Consider the following 25,664-nt stretch of genomic DNA (forward strand, 5'->3'; position numbering starts at 1 on the left):
TAGATCCGTTTATTTGAGGTAACAAATTATATTGTTATTTTTACAAATAATCAAACAATTAAAAAAGGGAAATTTTTAGGTATTTATCACAAAAAAGTTCAGCAACACATTATTTATCACAAAAAAGTTCAGCAACACATTATTTATCACAAAAAAGTTCAGCAACACATTATTTATCAATTTATAGCCGAACCTAAACCTTTTTTCATCCTTTAATAAATCGCGTCAGCCTAAAATTTAACAGCCGTACAATTTTGAATAAAAAGCAATTTAATTAACCATTACATTAATTTAAGCAAAGGCATTTATTTGAGGAATTTTCCTTAAAAATACCCCATATTTATTTAAATTAAAACATTTTCTATGTTTTCAATTTCGAAAACTATACAGAAGTAGTCACAAGTGAGTGAGTGTCAAGAGACAAAACGAAGCAAAACAATTACCTTAATAACCTGTAATAGAGGCCGACCAGCCTGTGTAAGGGACAGGGAACTGTCCTTGCCTCTAAAAGGTTCTGGGTTCGAATCCCGGGCAAGGCATGGATATTCTCTCCTTCTCCGTACTATCTGTCCTCACTGTGGGAGCGTTGTTGGCACACCTAATATGGTGCCCCTGAAAGAGAGGCCTCCAAAATCGCCCTGTAAATGCCTGAATTGACGGATGTTAACACAGGTGGTCATTGGAAAAAAAAGCCTTTACCGAAGGATTTCATTTTTAATCACATCACAAAAACGCCATTTTAACATTTTCAAGATAGGGGAACAAAGACACTGCCCCAAAAAATATTGACAATAATTTGAACTAGTGAAAATTTCATTGACTTTGTATCTCAAACATTTAATTTTTCATTAACATTTTTCAATTATCAAAATTTAAATCTCATAAGTTTTTGGGAGAAATGGCGAAAATTTGTATCATTTTCCATGACTAAAATTTTAATATCAAAGGTAGAAACTGCACTCTTTACTGATAAAAAAGTACGGCAAAAAACTACGAGAATAGGATGAATTCATCGTGTTTTCAGACTCTATGTGGATACTAAATAGAACAGTAATTTCGACTGCAACGCTTTGATAATAGCTTAGGGCAGATGGAAATTTCAACTGAAATATAATTTTAATATCATGTTGTCTGTTGAAAAATTTGGTTAAAAAATCAATTCCATCTTTATTTAAATTAAAACATTTTCTATGTTTTCCATTTCGAAAACTATACAGAAGTAGGCAAGTGAGTGTCACTGCTAGTAAGTGCACAAGTGACTGTCACTAAGATTCAGTGATCAAAAGAAAAAAAATAAAGCAGAGGTACCTTAATAACCTTTAATCAAAGGATTCAATTTTCAATCACTAAGAGGCCAGTTTAACATTTTCAAGTTAGTGGGATAAAAGTAGGCACAAGTGAGTGTCACTGTTAGTGAGAGCACAAGTGACTGTCACTAAGATACAGTGATCAAAAGAAAAAAATAAAGCAGAGAAACCTTAATAACCTTTAAACGAAAGATTAAATTTTCAATCACTAAAAGGCCAGTTTAATATTTTCAAGTTAGGGGAATAAAAGTAGGCACAAGTGAGTGTCACTGCACAAGTGAGTGTCACTGCACAAGTGAGTGTCACTAAGATACAGTGATCAAAAGAAAAAAAAATAAAGCAAGGAAACCTTAAAAAACTTTGATCGAAAGATTCATAGAATATATTTCATAGAATTTATATTTCAAACATTTCATTCTTTTTAATTGACATCTTTCAATTATCAAAAATAAATCCCATCAGCTTTCGGGAGTAATGACGAAAATTTATATGCTTTTTTAAGACAGAAATTTTAATATAAAAGATAAAAACATGACTTTTTTGCGGATTAAAAAAGTACGCTAAAAACTAGGAGAATAGGATACATTTACCGTCTCTTCTGACTCCATGTGGATACTAAATAGAACAAAAATTTTGACTGCAACACGTTGATAATTACATAGATGGGAATTTCAAATTATATTCAGTTTTAAAATCATGTTGTCTGTTGGAAAATTTGGGTAAAGGAACAGCTGGAAAGAATGTTTGTTAAATTTACTATCCATTACTACGTCCACCAGTTTAAGACCTGCAAGTTTAACCAGTTTTCATCAGAAATATTCATTGATATATGGAAAAGGCATGCTTTCGAAAAATTGGGTTATAACGGGGATCATAATGATAATTTTTAAAAGGAATGCTTTTAAAACAAACAAATGGTATCTAAATAATAAGAAAAGTAACAGTTTTTAGTTACCCATTAATTGTTCTAATAAAACATTTTATTTATTAATCTAAATTGTGTTTACTAGAATTGAAATTTATGAATATATTTCCAGGCATAATATTTTTGAATTACATGCGATTGTATACGATAGATATGATTTAGTACACTCGAATCCAAAGACTAAGCTTAATTTTACCCACATGGCCGAAATAAAAGCATGCTTTACTTTTGGAGACCAGTGCATATTACTCGTTTATCAAGCTAACATCCCAGATATATTTACTCTTTTCGAAATATTTAAACATTGCTTTTCACTTGCTAAACATTAACCAATCTTTTAAAACATTGTTTTTGAAACAACCAGTTTAAAAATACGAATTACCAAAGAATAATAAAACATCCATAAGTACAACAAAAAAAAATAACATTTATATATTTGAAATTATTTGCCAAGTATTTACTTTTTAAAAGCAGAAGTGTGCATTGTTAAAATTGAAACCACGTATAAATTTAAAACTAAAATTTATGCCTGTATAATAAATAAAACTTAAAATTTTAAATGCTTACCAAAAATGATTATTGCTTACTAAAAATGCTTACTAAAGCGATTGTTTAGAAGTTTAAGTTTAGATAAAATCTAGTTAAATAAAAATTTACGGACGAAAACTTTTCAAAATTAAAATTTTGATTTTCCTCGCATTTCATTCTAATTTGAAATTACGAATTTCTGAATTAAAAAGAATATTCCCAGAACAAAAAGAAAATATTTATATGTTTTGAATTATTTATTAATTATTTTGATTTGAATTATTAAGTAATTATTTGAAAAAAGTAAAAATGTGCATTTTGAAAATTGAAACTGAAGACAACATATATACACAATCTCTCTCTCTCTCTCTCTCTCTCTCTCTCTCTCTCTTTATATATATATATATATATATATATATATATATATATATATATATATATATATATATATATATATATATATATATATATATATACACTGAGTGGCCAAATTATTATGACCACCTCCGAGTTCTATGCAAATGAGTTATTGCGTCACAGCGCTGCCGCTAGAGGGCAAGCTAACTATAACACGGGAATGCTGGACAAGTGAGTCATCAGTTATACTGTGTTGCTTGCTCAGATATGGGTAAGAAAAGTGATTTAACTGAATTTCAACGTGGAATGATTGTGGTTGCGAGATGTGTCGGAACGAGTATCAGCAAAACGGCTGCACTTGTGAAGTGTTCTAGAGCAGCAGTTGTTAATGTGTACAAAAAATGGACAATCAAGCAAAAAACCGGGTCTCAATGTCAGACTTGTGGTCGTCACATGGTACTGAATGCTCGATCAGCGAGAAGACTGGCAAGGTTGCGCAGCACAACAGGAGAGCATCAGTGCGACAAATTGCAAGTGATGTTTATCAAGGAGCAACTGTGAACGGACTGTTCGACGCACATTGCGTCGTATAGGGTATGGAAGTAGACGATCTGTTCGTAAGCCTCTACTGTCTGCTTTAAATAAGCGCAGACGTCTCCAATTTGCAAAGAAGCACAAACATTAGACAGTAGATGACTGAAAGAGGGTCATGTGGTCCGACGAATCACGATTCCAAATGCATCGCGCAGGTGGCAGGATGAGAATATGGAGAAAACATCACGAAAGCATGGACCCCAACTGCATTGCCACTACACTTCAAGCTGGTGGTGGCAACGTTATGGTATGGGGAATGTTCTCTTGGTATTGCATGGGTCCTTTAATTCCTGTACCACAACGCCTTAATGCCCAAGGGTATTTAAGTATCATCGCAGATCAAGTACATCCGTTTATGTCAATGGTGTACTCTGGCGGGGATGGATACTTCCAGCAGGACAACGCTCCTTGTCATAAAGCTGGCATTGTCCTCAGATGGATCGAAGAGTATGACGGAGAATTTAACTAGCTTCATTGGCCAGCACAATCCCCAGATCTCAATCCAATTGAGAATTAGTGGGATGAAATTGAACGGGTGCTCAGACAGATGGATCCAGTACCATCAAATTTGCAGGAATGGGCATACCTTCTACTACCTACCAACATCTCATCGAATCCATGCCCAGGCGAATTAAGGCAGTAATACGCGCAAAAGGTGGCCCAACAGCGTACTTAAGGGGTGGTCATAATAAAATTTTTCTTTGTTTTATTCTTCATTTTGAACATATATATATATATATATATATATACATATATATATGTATATATATATATAGAATATATATATATATATATATATATGTATATATATATATAGAATATATATATATATATATATATATATATATATATATATATATATATATATATATATATATATATATATATATATATATATATATATATATATATATATATATATGTATATATATAGAGAGAGAGAGAAAAATAATTTTCTTTTTCCTCCATAAGACGCTTTGTCTCAAAGAATATCTCTCCACACCTATTAATCAAATCGCGTTCCCCATGAATGACTTAGAAATGCGTGAAAGAGATCTAGTGTTGAGATTTGCGTGATATTGAAAACTCTTTACATAATAAGCATGCGGTCAGAGTTCAAACGTGTGAAAATATTCTAAGCAAAGAAGGGAGAAATTTAGGTTGCTCTGAGACCTCGAGGCTATTAATATATCTCAAATAATCATGTTCTCGGTTTATTCCTCGGGAAAGAGATCTCGTGAGAAGCTTCCCAACTGCTCCAGACATGCCAAGCATTAATTATTACAAAACGAGCAGCGGTAGCTGAGAGGCATTCCATAAGAGCATTCTATTTAGATTAAATGCAGTGGGGATTCATATCTTAAACTGTGAGATGTTTTCTTCTACAGCTGGGATAATACAATGTGATTTGAGGCATAAACTCAACTCAAAAGCTTCTAAATGTTTAATCTATTTTATCAACGACGGAACTACAATGACGACGTTAAGTTATTTCTTCTGTTAATGTTGAACATAATCGGAATTTTAAGTTTAAAATCTATTTACTTATCGAATTTAAGTATCTCAAGTTTATACAAATTTACAGACATTAGTTGGAGTAACCAGGTACTAAGTTTCATTATTTTTAATTTTAGGAATGTATTAAAACTTACGCATATTTTGAAATTAAGTATACAGTCAGTTACACTGTTATTTACAGCTATAATATACATGTACTTAATTAGGAAGTTAATAACCAGTAATCGATGAACTTAGGCGTTTAATTACAATACTCTTTAATTCAGATTTCCTGAAATGCAGTTTAATTATCAAGTATTTTTTTTAAATAAAAGAAGTTTATTGACGTAAGTTATACTTTATACTTAGTTATTTTTAACATGGTTAAATTTATTGTTGTTTAAAATACAATGTGATTTGAGACGTAAACTTAACTTAAAAGCTTCAAAATGCTTAATCTATTTTATCAACGAAGGGGCAATAAAGATAGATATGACGTTAAGTTGTTTCTTCGGTTAGAGTTGAATATATAATCGAAATTCTAAGTTTAAAATATATTCATTATGTAAGTTTAAAAATTTCAAGTCTATACGAACTTTTGTATTAATGAAATTAAATATACCTCTTTTAAAGTTCTGTTATCTTTCATCTTCATATATTTTATTTACTAAATAAAATGATAAAAAATCGCATTAAAGAGAAAAGTCATGTACGTGATTTGGGGGAATAAAAATTGTACTTAAAAAAAGCTACAATTAAAATACAAATATTAATTAAATTTAAAATTATACAAAGAATTCTTTGAACAGAAGTGTAATCTTTATAATCATAATTAAATGCATAGCACAAAAAATATTTATAATAAATCCAACAGTCGTGCATGTCTTCTGATTTGTTTTCTGTTTCAACTCATAAAAGAAATATTAAATAACTTTGTTTTAAAAAACTCAAATAATTTTTAGCGTTTTTTTCATTTAGGTATTGTTTTTACGCTGAAAAATTCACATAATAGTAACAAACAATGATATTTTTTTTAAGTATTTAGCGAAGTAAAATGATTCCTTTCATAAATGAATACTTCTGAAAAGTCTCTCTCACTAATCGAACTGAAATTTTATACACACGAATTTTTCGAGGCTAATATTTATATTAAAAAGTGCCTTTTGTTTATTTCTAGCAACAAATGGAAATAAAAATGGATGCTGAGCCGTTTTTTTAATTATAAGAAATAAATTTTTAAAAATAATCATCGAGTTTTATAAAAATAATATGTTAAAATCGCAGACAACAAAGCGATGAATGTTTTTAGTTTTATTTGAAAAAACGAACAATATTATAAGCAAATATTAAATTTAATAACTGGGGGACTTGAATTTTAATCTATTAATGCAGTCATATGATATTTTATTTTGAAGTTTAAAATAAAGCTTTCTCTAAAAAAATAAATCTGAGATAAATTACAGAAAATTGTTCTTTTTGCTCACTTTATGCGTTATTTTTAATTTTTTTAGAAATGAAATATACATGTACTAATTTTAGGTTAGCACTGTTTTACAGCGACAGTTTTTAAATTGTATAGAAATTGGAAACTAAAACAAAAATATTTCTTTAAATATAAACTTTTGGGGCAATTAAAGCTAATTTTTCACAGTTAATAATGCTTTACTTTTGCTTACAATTATTTATACACTGTTTATTATTATTTAAAACTACTTAAAATTTATTTAACACTTCAAAATGAGGAAAATAATTAGTCACCTGTTGTTGCATTTCATGTCTATCCATTATTTTAAACAGGGAGCAATTTAATTTATATTTAAATTATCAAGAGTTAAATTTTTGATAAAATACATAATAATAAATACAAAGAAACATTTTTTTGGAAAAAATAATTTAAGTTAATTCTACATTAACGTTGATATTGTAATACATGTTATCTTCACCAACCCAGAAGATATAAGTATAATTTATTTGTTAGAAATTTAACGGTAAAATGGTTAAATAGCGATTTATTTAATTGATATTTTACCGTTTTCAACCAAACTAGTCAAATAATCATAAAAAGATGATATTCAAACTATTAAGTGTGCGAAAAAACGCTTATTAATTATTTTTACCATATACAGTTTAACAATCAGAATTCTAATCCAGCAAACTGGGTACACCTTATGAAGCTTTTTAGTTCCATGCAGCTGAGTGCATACTATAACATAGCTGAGAAGGCTAATCAGCAAATTTTCTGACCTGCTGAACAGGGGTGCCCAGCAGGTCAAGAGATTCCCAATTGACACCACAATATTAAATCCCAGTGTTTACACCACAATATTAATTCCCAGTGAAAACACCACAATATTATTGGTAATATGGTAACATTTAGCATGCTTCTGGTTCAAAGGGAATACCAAAATGCTCGGGAATTTTTACAGAACACTTTAGTAATGATTTTAGTAAAATTAACTATAAAATTTGGTTTTATAATATGTGATAAAATTTGGCAAATGTGGTAATTTTACCATAATACCTTAGAGCATGGCATGAAAACTATTTATTCGGATAAATTTATTTCTTATTTTTGTATTTTCTACTATGTTTCGTAATAAGAACTATAATGTTGAAAAGCAGAATTTCCGGTAATCAGTTATCAAATAAATGGAAAAATTACCAAATAGATCGTTTAAATAACACATATTTCGGTTTTATTAACCAAAATTTCCATTAATGTTGCTTACCAGAAATGTAATTACCATACAATATTTTAATTTTAACAGATTTTTTTTCTCTCCGAGGAAAAAAAACAAGCATATAACAAACTCCACTGTAGGAAACTCAGTGGAATGGCCCTGGCCTGCTCATGGCTGTAGCGCCAAGAAGAAGAATGATATTTCTGGTAATAATGAAAAAATATACTTACTAACAAATGTTAGGAAGTCTACTACTCAAAAAATATTTTTAAGAAAATATGAATGGGAAATTAAACGCCATGAGAAGATCGATATCTTAAAATTAAACAAGTGCTTTTCTATTGTTTAAAACTCAACATTCAAGATTTATCAACCAAGAAACTTATAATATTCTTTAGTATAAAATTTGAAGTATTATGGAATATATGGATCAATATTTAAAGAATGTATTCCAATATTCTAAGATATTCTTATCTTTGATGATAAAAATTCAGACTTGAAATGTACTTTGCAAGACATATAAATTTGGCTAACAAATAATGAAAATAAACATAAATTACTTTGCAAGAAAAAAAATTTACGAAGTAAGAGATATAAGAAATTTTTTAATCCTTAGCAGAATACTCATAAAATGTATTTTTTATTTCTTTTTTACTTTTAACTGAGTTTTCAGAAAATCATTTCAGAAAAATAAAACGTATTCTTCCACATCCAACTCCAATCAAACTGTTTCAATTTTGATCTTCAACTAAATATGTATATTATCTATACTATGTAATTTGATAATCGAATAAATTTCAATCTTTGATTACAACAATATTTTGCATGAAAATTCAATCAAATTCGAATGTATTGAAACCAGTTCTCCCTTATTTCAGGCTTCATAAAATTCACTCCAGTTTTCGTTTCTTTAAAACAAGATAATTCATTTATCGATGAATAAAAAAATGCATACGTATTAACTTTTGTACGAATTGTATTATTCAATTTTTGAAATATAATTTTAACATTAAAAGATGTAACGTTTTGTTTTTAGCCAAAGAAAAACAATAATTATATAAAGCTTTACAAGAAAGAAGAGAGTGTGTTTGTTCAAAATTAAGCACTGTTTCCGTATTAAACCGCATTACGTTTGTTGAATGTTTAAAATTTAAAACAAAGTAAATATTGATGCTTACTTAAAATTGTATTTTTAATAACACTTCATTGATTAATTTTGCTATTTCCAGAAGTTAAAATATAGGTCTTATTCAAAGGGTTTTTGACCTTTAAGTGTTTGAGGAACGAAACTTTACAGTAAAATAAAAATAATTGTTATATCCTAGTAAATTTTACATTTAAATATGTAACAAAATATTTACGAATTATATCTTTCAGAGAGCGAAAGTTACATAAAGATGTGAATTTTTGAGAAAAAAAATACTTCATCGGAACATAATTAAATCAGGAAAATTTATGAAAATAGATTATAATTGGACTAAAAGTCTTGCAGATTTTTATCATCAAATGAAAATTTTATCAATGGATTACAAAATCAATACAATGAATCATAGGGTAAATATTTATTATTTTAAATCACAGTATTTTGCATAATTTATTTTCAGTTAAATGGTAATTTCTCTCTTTTTCAACAACTAAAATAAACTAAGAGGACACTTAACGCAATGTTAAAGGAGAGAATTAAAAAATTTTGTAAAATTACAGCACTATACGGTAATGTCACTTCTGGTAAAAGAACCCGTAATTCTGGTATTAAAATCCAAAATATATGGAATTTTAACCATTCATTTGGTAATTTATCCGTTAATATGGTAACGGTTAACCCGAAATTTTGATTTTAAAAATTATAGTACTTATTACCACACATTTAGTAATAAATTCAGAACTGAAAAGTAAGTTTAACTGAATAAATATTATTTATACCATGCTCTAAGATACCATGATGAATGTACCAAATTTCACCACATTAACTCAATTTTATGACATATTACAAAACGATATTTTATTGTCAATTTTACCAAAATGATTACCAAAGAGCTTCTGTAAAGATAACCGTGCTTTTTGGTGTTCTTATGCAGCCAAACAAGCAGTGTGTTTTACCACATTTGAGTAGTTTTGGATATAATTTTTTTCTCAATGTAGAAGGTGCATGATAACGTGTACCTTGTTAGCGATTGCTCCTAAACTAATAAATTGAAGTCTAGTCTGCAACTCTTGTGTTTTTCAATGTGTAATAGAAATAAGGCCTTCTACAAACTTTCCAAATTCGTTGGTGGAAGCAAATCTATCAGAGAACGAAACTAGCTGACAACAAAATGAAAACCATAAAATTTATGTGTGTAAAATATAATATGTTTTAACTCTATAAAAAAGCATTGTTAAAACATAATCAACCGAAAGTGTTTTGCTAGTCCCCTCCCTTTACTTAGATGGGAGTGGTTTATTGTTTTGTGGCTTATGACTTAGCATTTGCATCTTCACAATAACCAGTAAATTTCAGAGACTATAATATAATTCCAAACAAATATCCGCAACAACCCATTTAAGTTTGGTTTTGGACTGAAATAAAACAAAGACTACGCAAAGAACATTCATTGACTTCTACTATTCTGAGAGTAAAAATCTATCCAATACGGGTATCAAATTTAGAAACTGATATGGACAGAATCTAAATTTTTTCAGGGGTACTTAAGTTAAAATAAATCTTTGGTATCAATCCCATTTTCCTACTCAAGTACTCGAGATCAAACCAGCATCAGTAGGTATTATTCCAAATTAGATCATTTTAAATCGAACTCAGGCCTTCCATTCCTTGATACTTCAACTACTCTTCACTGGATGTGTAAGAGAAGCCTACAAAGAGAACTAAACTCAAAAACAGAGCACCTGATAAGACGAGAGCCTTGACGACAATAATCGACAAAGCCATCTGGTAAGCATCAATAAAAACCCCACGGACAAAGATTGGTCAGAGCCTTCAGCTAACAAATGACCACGCTCACTGAGAACTCGAACCCACTATCCCTCTCTTGCACAAAAATAACAACCCAACAGGTTTCTCTCCAAGGCAGATAATTTGAAGCATTGAGACATGGCATTCATGGACATAACTTCTCTAAAAACACCCCCTTCTACTATTTTCTTTCAAAATCAAGTTAATAGATATATTTTTTCTTTATATACTTATGAAAAAATTCCCTTAAAATATTTGAAAAAATATTCTATATTGCATATTTCTTCTCTTTTCGGATACAATTTTAAAACTACTATGTTTCTCCAAAAGATATAAGTCCCGCAGTGGACTGATCGTTAAGACACGGTTCCCAGCAGATCACCAAAGTCAAGCACCACTGGCTACGGTCAGTGTGCGGGTGGGTGACCACTCGGATCAGTCTGCGTAGGGACCGAGGGTATGCGGTATTGGTCCTCGTTAAACTGTCCTACCGTAAAGAGTTCGACTTCGCATGCAGGTCGTTGGGCTACCGAAGCGGGGGTGCCATCCCCTCTGCAGAGGATCAAAATTGTGATGGCATGTCTTCGGATCATCCTCAGGGATGTTTCCCAGACAGTCGCCAATAGCCCATTGTGCACTATAAACTACTACAACTACAACGAAATGATATAAAGCGCGAACAGCATTCAAAAATCTACAGGAGAAAACATGTTTTTTCGTTTCTTGTGTAATTGCAGAAGAAAAATTGACATGTGTCTAAATTTAAACTCTCTTATCGCGATAATTTGAAAATAAATTCTTTAAGCATACATAATAAACATTTAATTTCCTTTTGGATTCAATGAAATCTGTAACTGCATGATATACATATTTGTTACTTAATCATAGCCAAAACTGGAAAAAAATCAATTAGATATTTTATGCTCTCTTTAGAGTAACAAGATTTTATTTAATTTCAGATGAAGTTTCAGCAGAAGATGAAGAAGAGGCAGGAAGTGAGCTTAGAAGTAAGCTAATATATCAATGTCATTTTGAATATATATAAAAATGAGTACAGCCATCCGGAAAGATGATTGATTACTACATTTAATTTCATTTAGAAATAATCCATATCTTCTTAGTTTTCTTTTTTTTAAGCTATATAAATATGTCTTTACTTCACATTTGATTTTGTACCAATGTTTCTTTTCTTAACATTCAGAATCCGTATGATTAATGAATGTGCAGTTTTATAGGTAGTATACCATTTAGAATTACTAACGATGATGTATCGGTTTCATCTCTGAAGACCAGTATAATTTCATAATTAAATCACTCGCTATTTTCCTAATTAAGAATCCAGAATCGTTTTTCTAGTAATTTTTATAGAACATTCTATTACACTAAAACAGAGTTGAAATGTTTTGCATGGTCTCTTATTTACCATTTGGAAAGATTAAGAGTTATTTGAGGACATTTTTATGCATTGGTTTCATCTGAGGCTTAATGTAATTTCCTAATTAAATCACGTATTATTACCCTAAATTACTTTCTAGAATCGTTTTTCCATTTTTCTAGCTATAACTTAGAACAAAGTTAAAAGGTCTTGCATGGTCTCTTATTTCCGATGTGGAAAGAAAAAGTAAATTTAAAAGTTATTAGAGAACATTTTTATGTATTGGTCTCATCTTTGAGGCTTAATGTAATTTCCTAATTAAATCAATCTTTGAACCAATTTCCTAACTTAACAAAAACGTATATGCCAATATTTAACTAAAGACAACCATTTAACTTATTTTTTCCAGCATTTTTGTGTTATGTGAAGCATTTTAAATATTAAAAATATAAAAATTTAAAATTGATCAACTGTCCCATGTTCTCCCATACTTTAACGATGCAATCCTTGTAACGGTTTATTTATTCATTTCAGTTCATTTTGTTCATTTACACAAAACGTGTGGGAACACGTTTTCTCTTGTTAGCTGCTACAAGAATCAGAATTTGTCGTTATCATTTATCTATGCATGTCTTGAAAAATAACTTGTTGTCGACATCGCAGTTGTGACGCTACTTCCAATTAAGTATATTGGAGTCGTAGTAGCTCAGGGGATAGAGCACTCGCCTCCAAATGAGGTGACTTGGGTTCGATTCTCTGGTTGACATGAATTCCTCACCTACCTCACATCGACCATAGTGCTGACGTAAAATATCATCATAGGTAGACCTGTCATAGGAAATCCCCTTGTCGTCAAGCCAATTGTGGAAGCTTTTCGTGGTTTTCCTCACCATGTAAACGCAAATACGGTTTAGTTCCATCAAAGAATCATCCGGGAAGGCAACTTTCTCCTAACACTTTTTTTCTGGAGTTCCCTTGTCTTCTGGAATGGGTTCAAATTTACGAGACTATGCAGTTGAACATGGTAGTGGTTAAATCAAAATTGGGTCGGCTGTTAAACTATAGTTATAAAATAAAATTAAGTATATTGAGCTGCAATGGCTCTTCGAATGATGCAACCTAGGTTTGAATTCCAGTGGAGGCTGGTTGATAGGATTTCTGCTCCCGGCTCACAGTGACAGCAGTGCTGACGTAATATAATCTCAGTGGCAGAGATGTTGGAGTCTCTTAACTGTCGGGCTAACCATGGGAGGTTTTAGTGGTTTTCTCCTCCGTGTAACACAATTTCGTGTAAGTTTAATTAAACTGTCCTCTAGGAAGGCTTATATGTCCCAATGCTTGATCTAGCTAGGAGTTCCCTAGGCTTCTGGGTTGGGTTCTAAATTTACAAGGCTACGGAGTTGGAACATTGATAGCCATAAACCCAAAATTATGTCGGCTGTTAAACCCCGCTTATAAATTAAAATGTTAAATTAAGTATATTTTATGCAAATAAATGCATTACATAATACATACAGATTTTATTTACGCGATTCTGTAAGATGAATTCATAAAACAACTTATATCGAATACCATGCTTTCTTTATTTCGAATTTGTTTTGAGAAAATGCACAATTGTTTTTTAGTGTTTAATATTTTCTCTATCCTTTCTCTTTCTTTTCTTTTGAATGACAGCTACTTACAGGTGCTCCTAAAAGGGAAAAAAACTAGAAAAATTCTCTCTTCGGAAAAGTTGATGTTTGGCGTTCGAAAAAGAGTGGGAAAAGAGGAATCATTTAACTTCCCCTTTCCCATATGCTGGAATCTCTTTTGGTATTGATTCTTGGGAGCTAAGTATGGGGTCCAACTTTCAAGGTCTCAGTTTTGAAGTGACTTCGTTCCCTAAGAGTCACCATTTTCGATCTTTTAACTTTTTCAAGACATCCCCGTGGTTGGCTGAGTCTAATATTTATTTCTGAAACTATTTTTCCTTCTCTCCTTTTTTCGATTTTTTCTCTTGCTCTTGGATTGTTAACTATTTCTTCTGAGAAGATGATCTGAGAAGATGATTGATGTTTCGGTTAGTTGAAAACTATTTTTTTTTATATTTATCTTACGGGAAGTGTTTTTAAGGATAAAAGTGAAAAGAATCTTTTTTTCAGTCAGTAAGTGAATAATTTTTAAAATGTTGTTCGTAGAAATGAAAGCAAAAGAGGAAGAAACAGTTTTGAAACACTGTTGTTTGATAAAAAAAAATATGATGCGTGTACAAATAACACTGATAAAAACGAATTTTAAAAAGTTACGGATATCTTGGTATCCAAAGTATTTCTAAGAGAATTGAAATATGATTCAAGATGTGGAAATCATTTGTCTACTCTGCATACCGTTTTTTGGATATACTTTACCAACCATTAATATTTCACTTGAGTTATTTATTGTTACATTGAGCATTTATGAGCATGGATGGCATTTGCTAAAGAAATAAGGAGATTTAAATCACATAACATAGGTAGTAATACATAATTCAGGATAAAAAAAATCACATAAAATTCATGCATACTGAAAATACTTCATTTATTCCTTTTTTACTTTCTAAAAAGTATACTTTAGTTTAATCCTTCAAATCTAAGGTCTTCTTCATTGTTGTGTTACCCTTCGATGTTGACATAAGATTTTAACGTCACGACGTAGCAAATGATGAACGAAAAAACGAACACAGGACGAAAAAGCACCAAAATGAACCCAGAAAAAAAAGCACTGTATAAAAAAGTATTAAAGTATATCACTTTGACAATTATATGAATTTAACATACCATTCGATTTGGTCTGTTGATCTAGTTGAAAGCGAATCTAATGAAATTAAATATATGTTTTAATGGAATTATTTTTTTTTAAAGATTAAATAAAGTCTGAGGATTAATTTAAAGTTCAAGAAAGACACTTTCCGCGCTTCATACTACTTGACTATATATTAAATGTTCTTAAAGAGCTCTTAAATTTTTCTGAATTCCAATAATCACACCGATTGTATTGTGATAAAATAATGTTCAATTTCTGAGATAAAAAATTTTTCAATACTTTTCCATTTGGAGATTTTTTTAAAAGAAAATACGTAAAGGAAACATTTCATAAGTTTTGTTAATACTTTTATCACAAAACTAACCTCCTCGGAATCGATTGTTAATAAATACATAATATACACCGAAGAGCCATTACATTATGACCACCCTGCTAATAACATGTAGGACCACCTTTAGCCCTCAAAACTGCTAGCACCCGCCGTGAAATTGATTCCACAAGGTGCTGATGGGTTGTCTGAGGTATCTGTCAAAAAGCGCTCACCATCTGGTCCTGCAATTCCCTCATATTGCAAGGGGGTAGAGTGGCAGCACGAATTTGGTTTTCCAAGTAGGACCATAAATGCTCTATGGAATTAAGGTCGGGTGAATTTGGGGGCCAAGACATGACTTGGAAACAAGACATTAACTTGAAGTCCCTGGAATGGTCCTCCAACCAATCCATTACGATTCGACCCTTATGACATGGTGCATTATCCTGTTAAACACCATCCCCCGCAGGAAAAACTGTTGCCATGAATGGGTGAACCTGGTCTGCAACTATGTTCAAGTAGCTTACAGACGTCAGGGATTGTTCTATGAGGATTATGGGCCCTAATGTGCCCCATGAAAACATTGTTCCTGGGCGAGAAACCATGAAAACCTGGGCGAGCCCATTGTTATAGATGGAGGGTGATCATAATGTAATGGCTCTTCGATGTATAATGATGTTAATAAGTATATTATAAGATTATATTACTCAAAATTTACGAAAATCAGAATATGAATTAAAAGCTCTTTTTTTTCAAACTTCAAGTTTAACTGTATATAAATTAGTTTTATTAAGTTTTACTTACTTTGGAATAAATGTTTATCGAGATTAAGAACATGATTTTGCAGCTTGAATAAAATTGGTCATTAAATTCATGCAATTTTTAAAGATGAATATTTTGGTGAATTTTTTCTACTACTAATTTTAACGCCAATTTATTTATTGCCAATGATGCATATCGATCTAATATGGATCAAGCTGACTAGTGTTCTCAAAAAACTGAAACTCTGAAAGTGAAAGTTTTGAATGCATATTCAAAAACTCACCCCCTTACCTCTCCAATTATTTAAAAAAATTATTTCGGTTAGAGAATCTCTTTAATAGAAAATATTAATTTGTAACTGTGAGGAATTTAGTTTCTTACTATGTAAGCTAAGGAATTTTACAACCAATTCTTTTGTTTAGGAGGGATGCTAGAGAACCCTAATAATAGGTACTACTGATTGAATGGTAATTGGTGCTGTTTTATAATTTACCTGGTAATACTTACTGTCGGTACTCTGGTAATACGTTTTTATACATCCCGACAGGGTTAAGTACCGTAGAAATCTTCTTGATTGTGGTAACTTTTAACTAGAATGGGTTGACCTCCTGAAATAGCACCAAGTCGAATGAATATAAATACAAATTATATATTTTATGTGAAGGAATCCTAAAAACATGTTTGCTTAAGTTTGTAACAATAAGCCCACTAGGTAAACCGATAAATATTAATAAATAAAACTGGTTTCTTATAGTTTTGAGTATTACTTCTTAGTGTTGATCAATACAGGTTAATAATTATTTACTTTTTAACACCGTACGAAGAGTATTTAGCTAGCCTATAATAGCAACATTGAGAGTAGGCCCGTGTGTATATTTTTTACAACTCAGAAACTTATAAGCGATTGTCTTAAAATGTGGATAATGACTGTAAGGGTCAATTTTAGTTGCTAAATTATTGTAATTAGTTAAAATTGTTCAAACATTTCTGTCAGATCGTTCGGTTGTGATGTTTGAGAACTGAATTTTTCCATTTGGTTTAGCATTAGCCTTTGTTATAATTTGAAGTGTAGAGTATACCTGATTAAATTTTTTTATACGTTAAATAATAACTACCAGTGATATTTTCAAGCTGACAGCTCTGTTTAATCAAAACCAAAGTTTATTGCTCGTTCTTTAACAATGAATTTTTTAATTCATTATTGCAGGTAAGTTCAGGGATGAACATGGATAGAAATTGAGGGCTACGTCACCGATTCAGTGTTTCTAAAGATATCTGGAAAAAAAACACGCTTATTTTGTTTACATATGTTATGTACTAAGTATGTTATGTACTAAAATTCAAAAGTAAAGGAGAAAATATACTAAACGTTTCGAGAGTTCGTAAAAGATCACCAAACTGTTATTGGTGCATATGATATTGATTGTTAACGATACTGTTTGTAAGATACCAAGATAGCTACTGTAGATACTATTTGTAAGATACTAAGATAGCTACTGTAGATACTGTTTGTAAGATACCAAGATAGCTGCTCTAGATACTGTAGTATGACGTTTTTGTGCCCCCCCCCAAAAAAAAAAGATTGATTAATGTAGAATTCTCCTCCATACTAAATTTGCTAACATATGTATTATATATAGGTACAGTGATATTAGATTTTTATGGCCTTCCAAATGGATAGTGGCAAAAAAAAATATGTTTTGTACTGAAATTCAAAAGTAAAGGAAAAAAGATATTAAACGTTTCAAAAGTTCGTGAGAGATCACCAAACTGTTATTGGTGTATATGATATTGATCGTTAACGATACTGTTTGTAAGATCAAGGTAGCTACAATAGATACTGTAGTATGACGTTTTTATGTCACCCAAAAAAGATTAATTAATTTAAAATTCTCATCCATACTAAATTTCCTAATATACGTATTATATATAGGTGCAGTGATAATGATAGTTGTAAAAAAATATGTTATGTACGAAAATTCAAAAGTAAAGGGAAAATATATTAAACATTTTGGAAGTTCGTAAAAGATCACCAAACTGTTATTGGTGCATATGATATTGATAGTTAACGATACTGTTTGTAAGATACCAAATTAGCTTCTAAAGATACTGTAGTATGAAGTTTTCATGCCACCCAAAAAAGATTAATTAATGTAGAATTCTCAACCATACTAAATTTGCTAGTATTATATAAAAGTACAGTGATATTATATTTTCATGGCCTAACAAATGAATAGTTACAGAAAATATTTAGTTGATTGTATAGAATTTTGACTATCTTAAGTATAAAGCTTAATAATACTGAATATGGTAAATCTCTATTTTGATTGAAAGAGCTTCTAAATGCGTGCTTTGTTTCATCTAATAACATAAAGCTCTTGGGAAGTGAAGAAGATAGAGATAAATAAAAAAAATGAATTATTTAAATTACTTCAACTGTATGGGTTTGCGTCTTTCAAATTTTTAGTTCATTTTGTAGTGTTGAAAAATACGAATTTATCGAATGCATATAAACTTTTTTTTCGTGTACGTAAAATGGATGTTCAGCTAGTTGTAAAGTTGATAAAACTATTTGTTTATAAAATAATTAGTTCGTAAAGTTTATTTTCTTGATAGTGAGCTACAGAAAGCTCATCGTGTGAAATTTCGTATCGTGTTTATCCTTAATATCAGACAAATTAGCTGTATTTTTAATAAATTTAATCATGCTCTCGAACAAATTAAGTATTTCCCAAATTTATTTGGTTACACGTTATCAAGTTTCAACTTGAATCTTTTTTACTTTTTTTTTAATGTTGCAAGAAATTTTTACAATATTAAATTCATTGTTATCGATATTATTACTGTACCAATTTTTCTTAGTATGTACCGTAAACAATTTATGAGTTAACAAAATGACAGTTTTGATGCTAGAACATATATGCAATAATTTATTATTATTTAATAATATCAAGAGAAATTGCAAACTTGAAAATTTATTATTTAAAGCAGATAAAACTCGATACAAAACTGTCATTACAGCAAAAGAACCAAAGTGGTATGGTTTAGTAGGGGATAATAGTTTTCGGCTTAGAAGTATTTTTTTAAATTACGAATTACAATTTTAAAACAAAAATCGCACAACAGAGTTTTATACCAAATTTTACCAGGAAATAGCAGAAGGTATCTTACAATTAGTGTTACATTAATTTGAAGAAAAATAATTATTTCCGCAGCCAGTTGTATGCAAACGGGTCAAACCGCAGTTTCGAGATCACGGTGGTATCATGGTGACAAGGCAGACAACAGTAAACTACGCCTACTTTAATTTTCCTGACTGGCTGATATTCTTCGATCTGAAGCTGATGGGGGGGGGGGGCTTTAAGCTGTCACTGGAAGGATAAAACCATGACACTTTACAAAAACAGTTTAGCAGCTTAACCCCTGTTCCAACGAGGTTTAATATACCACCGTATAGGTATTTTCGACACCATCATGGCAATATGGTCAACAGTAAACAACGGCTGACTTATCTTACCAGACTTGCTAGTAGCATTCGATCTGAAGCTAATGGGTGTGCTTAAAGTCATCACCGAAAGAATAAAACCCTGATCCTTAAGAAAACAGCTTAGTGGCTAAACTCATGCTCCAATTTACAATTCAATCATGTACAATTCCGTGATCAACACCACGATTATGGCGATGTTTAAAGCATTACGAACAAATCATCATAACTTCACAGAAAAGCTAGTACCCATTGCACTGAAACTGGGGGAGTTTCAAGCTGCACCTAATGACACACTTCCCTGTACAATGGCATAGATTAACTTGAACCATTGAGCCAAAATGACTTTAAACTATTAATTATTGCTAAAGCAAAAATAAATTGAAAAAAGTCATACTAATAAATATTAACATTATGTTAGTATGTCTCACCTAGATAATAATAAAGAACAACAACTTTTATTTAAAGTTTAAATATATAAAAACCAAAAAAAGAAATACATCATTCGAGCAAAATCTCTACAAATTGAATTCTAAATTCTTAGCTGAAGAAAACTTTTGCCTTTTAAATTTGCGGGAAAGAGGTTTTTGCATCACTATGAGCGGCGGCCTTTGGAAAAGTTATCTATCCCCCTCCGTTCGATAAGTCCCATTAGAAGCTGTCAATAAGCTATGAGTGTTCTTCGCTGATAAAGACCCTTTTCCCGGTTTCAAGCTCTCGGGCTTAGACTCGCGGTGAAAAAAAGGGGGGAGATCCGAAAGGCCCATGAAAACGCAAGTCTCTCCCCTCATTAGGGAAAGGCCTTTTAAGAATTTGCTGAGCTACGAATCCAACAATTGTAGGGGAAAAAAATCCCTTAAAGGAAAAAAAAAAGTTCCATGTGGCTTTTTAATGATTATTGTTACTCAGTAACAAAGGTATCAAAAAGAGAAAATATCAGGGCAGCTTGAGTTTTCTTTTTTTATTTTTGTGCTTCATTTTAACAATTTAAGGAAATTTAATTTTTTACCCTTTTTCACTTCGACCCTTCAGGGCAACCTGCAAAAATCAGTTGTGGTCGGCGTGATTAGAATATAATTGGACTACAGTTGTAAAACGTTGTAAGTCGTTTTTTTTGGCAACAGCTGGTAGCTTCTGTTGCATACGCTTTTTCTCGCTCCTTGAATATTTTGATTTTACCCATTGTTTTAAGTCTAATTTCACTTATAATTATAAAAATTTGAAAATATCAATTTAATGTTTTAGTAAGCAAGCTTTCTATACATAAATATTGCTTCAAACAATGTCTTCGTCAAAAATTTTGTGTAAAGCATGTGCCGAACCAATTCTGGAAGACTCAGATGGATTAACATGCAAAGGTGAATGCAATTCTGTTTTTCATTTTCAATGTGGTGGTTTCGCTGAAAGAGCTTTTAGAAGACTTACTGTTGATAAAAAACAAAAGTGGACCTGCGCACAATGTTCAAAATCACAGGAAAATCCAACGAAAATAAAAAGTGCAACTAGCCCAGACATTCTCGAGGATATCTTACAGCAAAATAAAGACCTAAAAGAGTTAATAACTAACAAATTCAATGACTTAACCCGTTCAATTCAATTCAACAGTGAAGTAATTCAAGACTTGAAAAATTCTATCACAGAGCTACAGAACGTAAACAAAACTTTACAAGCAAAAAATGATCAGCTAACTAGAGAAAGCGCAGAAATAAAGAAGGAACTGAATGAACTAAAAGAAGCAGTTATTGAACTCAAGCAATATTCCCGAAGATCCAACTTTGAAATAAGTAACTTACCCGAATGTGAAAATGAAGACATACAACAAGTAATATCCCAGATTGATAATGTTGCGAATACTAATATATCCGAAAATCTGATCACCGCTCACAGAGTCCCCAGCTTTAATAAAGATAAACCTAAACCCATCATCGTTCAAGTTAAATCCAAATCTGTACGTGATGAGCTCTTAAAGAAACTGAGAAATCGTAAACTTTCAACCTGCGAAGTCAACTCCAGATTCACTGAAATGCCTGTTTACTTCAATGAACATTTGACTCCCGAACTGAAGCATCTATTTTATCTTTCACGTAAGGCTAAATCTGAAAAGGGATTCAAGTTTTGTTGGGTTCGTGATGGTAAAATATTCCTGAGAAAAGATGAATCGTCCAAAATAATACGTGTGAAATCATCTCAAGACCTTAATACTCCATCCAACTGAAGAAACATTTTTATCTGTGCCGGACTGCCTAAAAATTGAAAATTTGGACGATTTAAAGTTTTTTATTACCTCAACCTGTAAGTTAAACATTAATATTTTACATATAAATATTAGAAGTTTAAGAGCCAACTTTGATAATTTTATTTCACATATTTCTAGCATGATTGAAAATATAAGTGTCATAATTATGTCGGAAATTTGGATTTACCAAAATGAAACTAATTTTTACTCAATAGATGGTTATAATTCATTCTTTAATTGCAGAAATAATAATCGCTCTGGAGGTGTTTGTGTTTTTATTAAAAAATGTCTTGATATTTCAGAGTTAGCTATACATTTTGTTTCCGCAGAATCTATATTACTTTATTGCAAATCTTTAGATTTATTATTTCTATCTTTATATAGATCTCATGATTTTACTGTTGATTTTTTTAATACTGAACTTAAAGTAATAATCTCTAAGCTTAAATATCCTAATATAATACTGATGGGTGATATAAATATTGATATTCTAAGTGATGATTTTATTACTCATGAATATATTAATTTATTATGCCAATTTGGATTTCAAAATTACATAGACAAACCAACTAGAGTAAATTCCTCATCAACTTGCATTGATCATGTCTTCGTAAAAACAAATAAATTTTCAATCAAATCCGGAATATTCATAAATGACATAAGCGATCACTATCCAACCTTTTGCAGTGTTCATTACGATGAGGTAAATAAAATTAAGGAAGTTGAAAATAAAATTTCAATCAACTATAATAAGCTCAATAATTATCTGTCAAATTACAAATTTAATTACAATCCTCAAGATTCTCTTGATCAACAATATCGAAGTTTTGTTTTCAAACTCAATAATTTAAAAAATAATTTTAAATATAAGCATAAATCAAACAAAAAAGCCAAAAATAACTGGATGACTAATAATATCTTGATTTTAATTCGAAGAAAGGAAAAACTATTCAAAAAAACTAGAAAATATCCATGGGATATTATTTACAAAACAGCATATAACACTATAGTTTCTGAGCTTAAGAACTTAATTAAAACAGCAAAATCAGAATATTTCAAATTCAAATTTTTAAATTGTGATTCAAATAAACAAAAATGGGATCTTGTAAATGGTATTATTGGTAATCAGAGCAAATCACTTACTTTACCTGATATTTTAAACGACTATGAATCTTCTGATCAATTCAATAAATCATTTGCAAATGCCTACAATACCTCAAACCCAAATTTAGACAGTTTGCAAATATATATTTCACCAAGTTTAACCTCGTTTGTTTTCCTAGAATTGAATGATTGTGAAGTACTTCACTTAATAAATTCTCTTTCTAATAAAAACTCCTTTGACTATGACGGTATTAATGTAAAATTAATTAAACTATTTGCTCTCAATAATATAAATTTTATAACTAATTTCATCAATACTTCAATCAAGTCATCCATATTTCCAACTTCTTTAAAAAGAGCAACCATAACTCCTATTTTTAAAACCGGCGATAAAAACTGCCTATCAAACTATAGACCAATTTCAATATTACCTGTTTTTTCCAAAATCATTGAAAAAGCTCTAGCTGATAAAATGTACAATTATTTAAAACATACAAATTTTTTCTCTGTTAATCAACATGGATTTATTAAAGGCAAAAGTACAGAAAAAGCTCTTTTGGAATTCTCAAAATTTATTTATAATAGTATTGCCGAAAATAAGACAACAGTAGCTATATTTCTTGATATATCAAAAGCTTTCGATAATGTTAATCACAATCTTTTAATTAAAAAATTAGAATTTGCTGGTTTCAGAGGAATTATGTTAAATTGGTTTGTTTCATATCTTTCAAACAGAGAACATAGAGTTAAAATCCGAAGTAATTTTAGTAATTATATTTTTTCAAACCGTGGTGTTCCTCAAGGATCTATTCTAGGACCCTTATTGTTTATTATATTCATCAATGACTTTTGTCAACTCAAACTTTTTGGTAAGATAATAACGTATGCTGATGATTCCGTAATTTTGTATTCTTGCACTGATTTAAATCAACTAATTTTTCAAATTCAATCTGATTTACGCATAATTTCAAAATGGTTTACAATAAATGACTTAAATTTAAATCTAAATAAAACTAAATATATTTATTTCAGTTTAAGAAAATCAGAATTTAACTTAAATTTAAAATTTCACTCTCTCTCCTGCAAAAGTACTAATGAAAATTGTCAATGCTATATTCTACAATCTGTAAACAATATCAAATATTTAGGACTATATATCGATTCTAATTTAAAATGGAAAACACATATTAACAATTTAGTTAAAAAATTGCGTTTCGTTTTAGTTAAATTTTATCACCTTAAGAATAAAATTCATTTTAATTTTGTGAAAGCACTCTATTACTCCTGGTTTTATTCTTTAATTAATTATGGTGCGATAATATATGGCGGTGAATATAAAACTAATTTACTTCCCTTAATCTCAGTTCAGAATAAATGCTTCAAGATTATTAATTCTCTAAATATAAATAATTCAAGTGTAACTACTACCAATATATATACAAGAATTAACCTATTACCATTTCGCCATAATGTATTTTTTCGTATTTTACTCTATTTACACAACAATAAATTAATATGCAAATTAAAAACTAATGTGTCTGAAAGGAGACCAACTGAAATGTATGAGATTCCCTTCTTTACAAAAGAAATTTCACGAAAACAGTTTTTTTACTTAGCACCTAAATTATATAATAAATTACCATTTCAGTTGCAAAACATCAAAATATATTCTTCTTTTAAGCGTGCTTTATTTCAATTTGTGATGAACATTGACGATTTAGATCTCTATTTTTCACTTTAAAGGAAGCATTTGATTTTTTATACCAGTCTTGTGCCAATCCAAATGAATTTCTTATGTTACCTTTGTTATTTTTTTTATTTATTTATTTATTTTTTTATATATATAGTTTCATGCATTTTTTTTTTGTTTTCTATTATTACAGTGTTCAACAATATATGACGTCTTATGATGAGCAAAATATTTCATGATTGTATATATATATATTTTTTTTTTTTTTTAAATTTCTATTTTAAATTTATTGTATTACTTTTCTTTGTCGCCTGGACAGGATTTTCCTCTTGACGACGAATATATATTCTTTGTATTTATGTGTTTTAGTTCTCAATAAAGTTATATTTGTTTGTTAAAAAAAAAAAAAAAAAAAAAAAAAAACTGTTGGAGTTATTAAAAAAAAACACTGGGGTGAAAAGTAAAAAAACTTAAAAAAAAGTTCGTTTTGCCCTTTTGGCATGCTTTGCTGACTTTAAATAAATAATGATAAAGAATCCCTTTTCTTAAATATTTAATTAAAATGCCTCAAACTTTTACCCCTGAAAAAAAATCCCTCTCATGATAGTTTTATTTTATTTATTTATCTTTTCGAATTTTTCTATTTTTTTCTTCTTTATTTTTTCCCCACAATTTAATAGCATTTTCTATTTACAATTTGACATATTTTTCTTTGCTGAACAACTTTGTATTAACATTTCTTTTCCAAATACAAACAGAAAAAAAAATTGTCTTTTAAAATAAGAAGAAAGTACTTCTCAATTATTATTATACATTTAAATTTAAATTACCTGAAAAAATAACATTAATTTAGACCGGAAACATTGATATGAATGCATAGTTAAACAAAATTTTTATTCTCTTTAAAAAATTTTAAATGTTCGTCTACGGAATAAAGCGATGCTAATTTAAATACAGAACAATGAAATAATGTAAGACTATTTCTTAAATTAATTATTTATTAATTTTAAATTGAAATATCCAAATAAAGGAAAATATATATGTTACAATTTTGTATCATGTTTTGAAGATAGCAGATAA

At 29.9% G+C, this 25,664-nt stretch overlaps 1 protein-coding gene across 1 annotated transcript in view; it reads left to right on the forward strand.

Moving 5' to 3' along the window:
• The window catches only part of LOC107453725 (lachesin), a 282,317-nt gene that overhangs the window by 127,442 nt on the left and 129,211 nt on the right, over positions 1 to 25,664 (forward strand). Inside the window, exon 3 of the mRNA XM_071183280.2 lies at positions 11,802 to 11,849. Within this exon, the coding sequence (XP_071039381.2) occupies positions 11,802 to 11,849 (48 nt within the window). The remainder of the gene's footprint in view (positions 1 to 11,801; positions 11,850 to 25,664) is intronic.

The sequence above is a fragment of the Parasteatoda tepidariorum genome, chromosome 7, assembly GCF_982258835.1.
Source record: "Parasteatoda tepidariorum strain Cologne lab strain chromosome 7, Ptep-v5.0, whole genome shotgun sequence".
Classification (NCBI taxonomy): domain Eukaryota; kingdom Metazoa; phylum Arthropoda; class Arachnida; order Araneae; family Theridiidae; genus Parasteatoda; species Parasteatoda tepidariorum.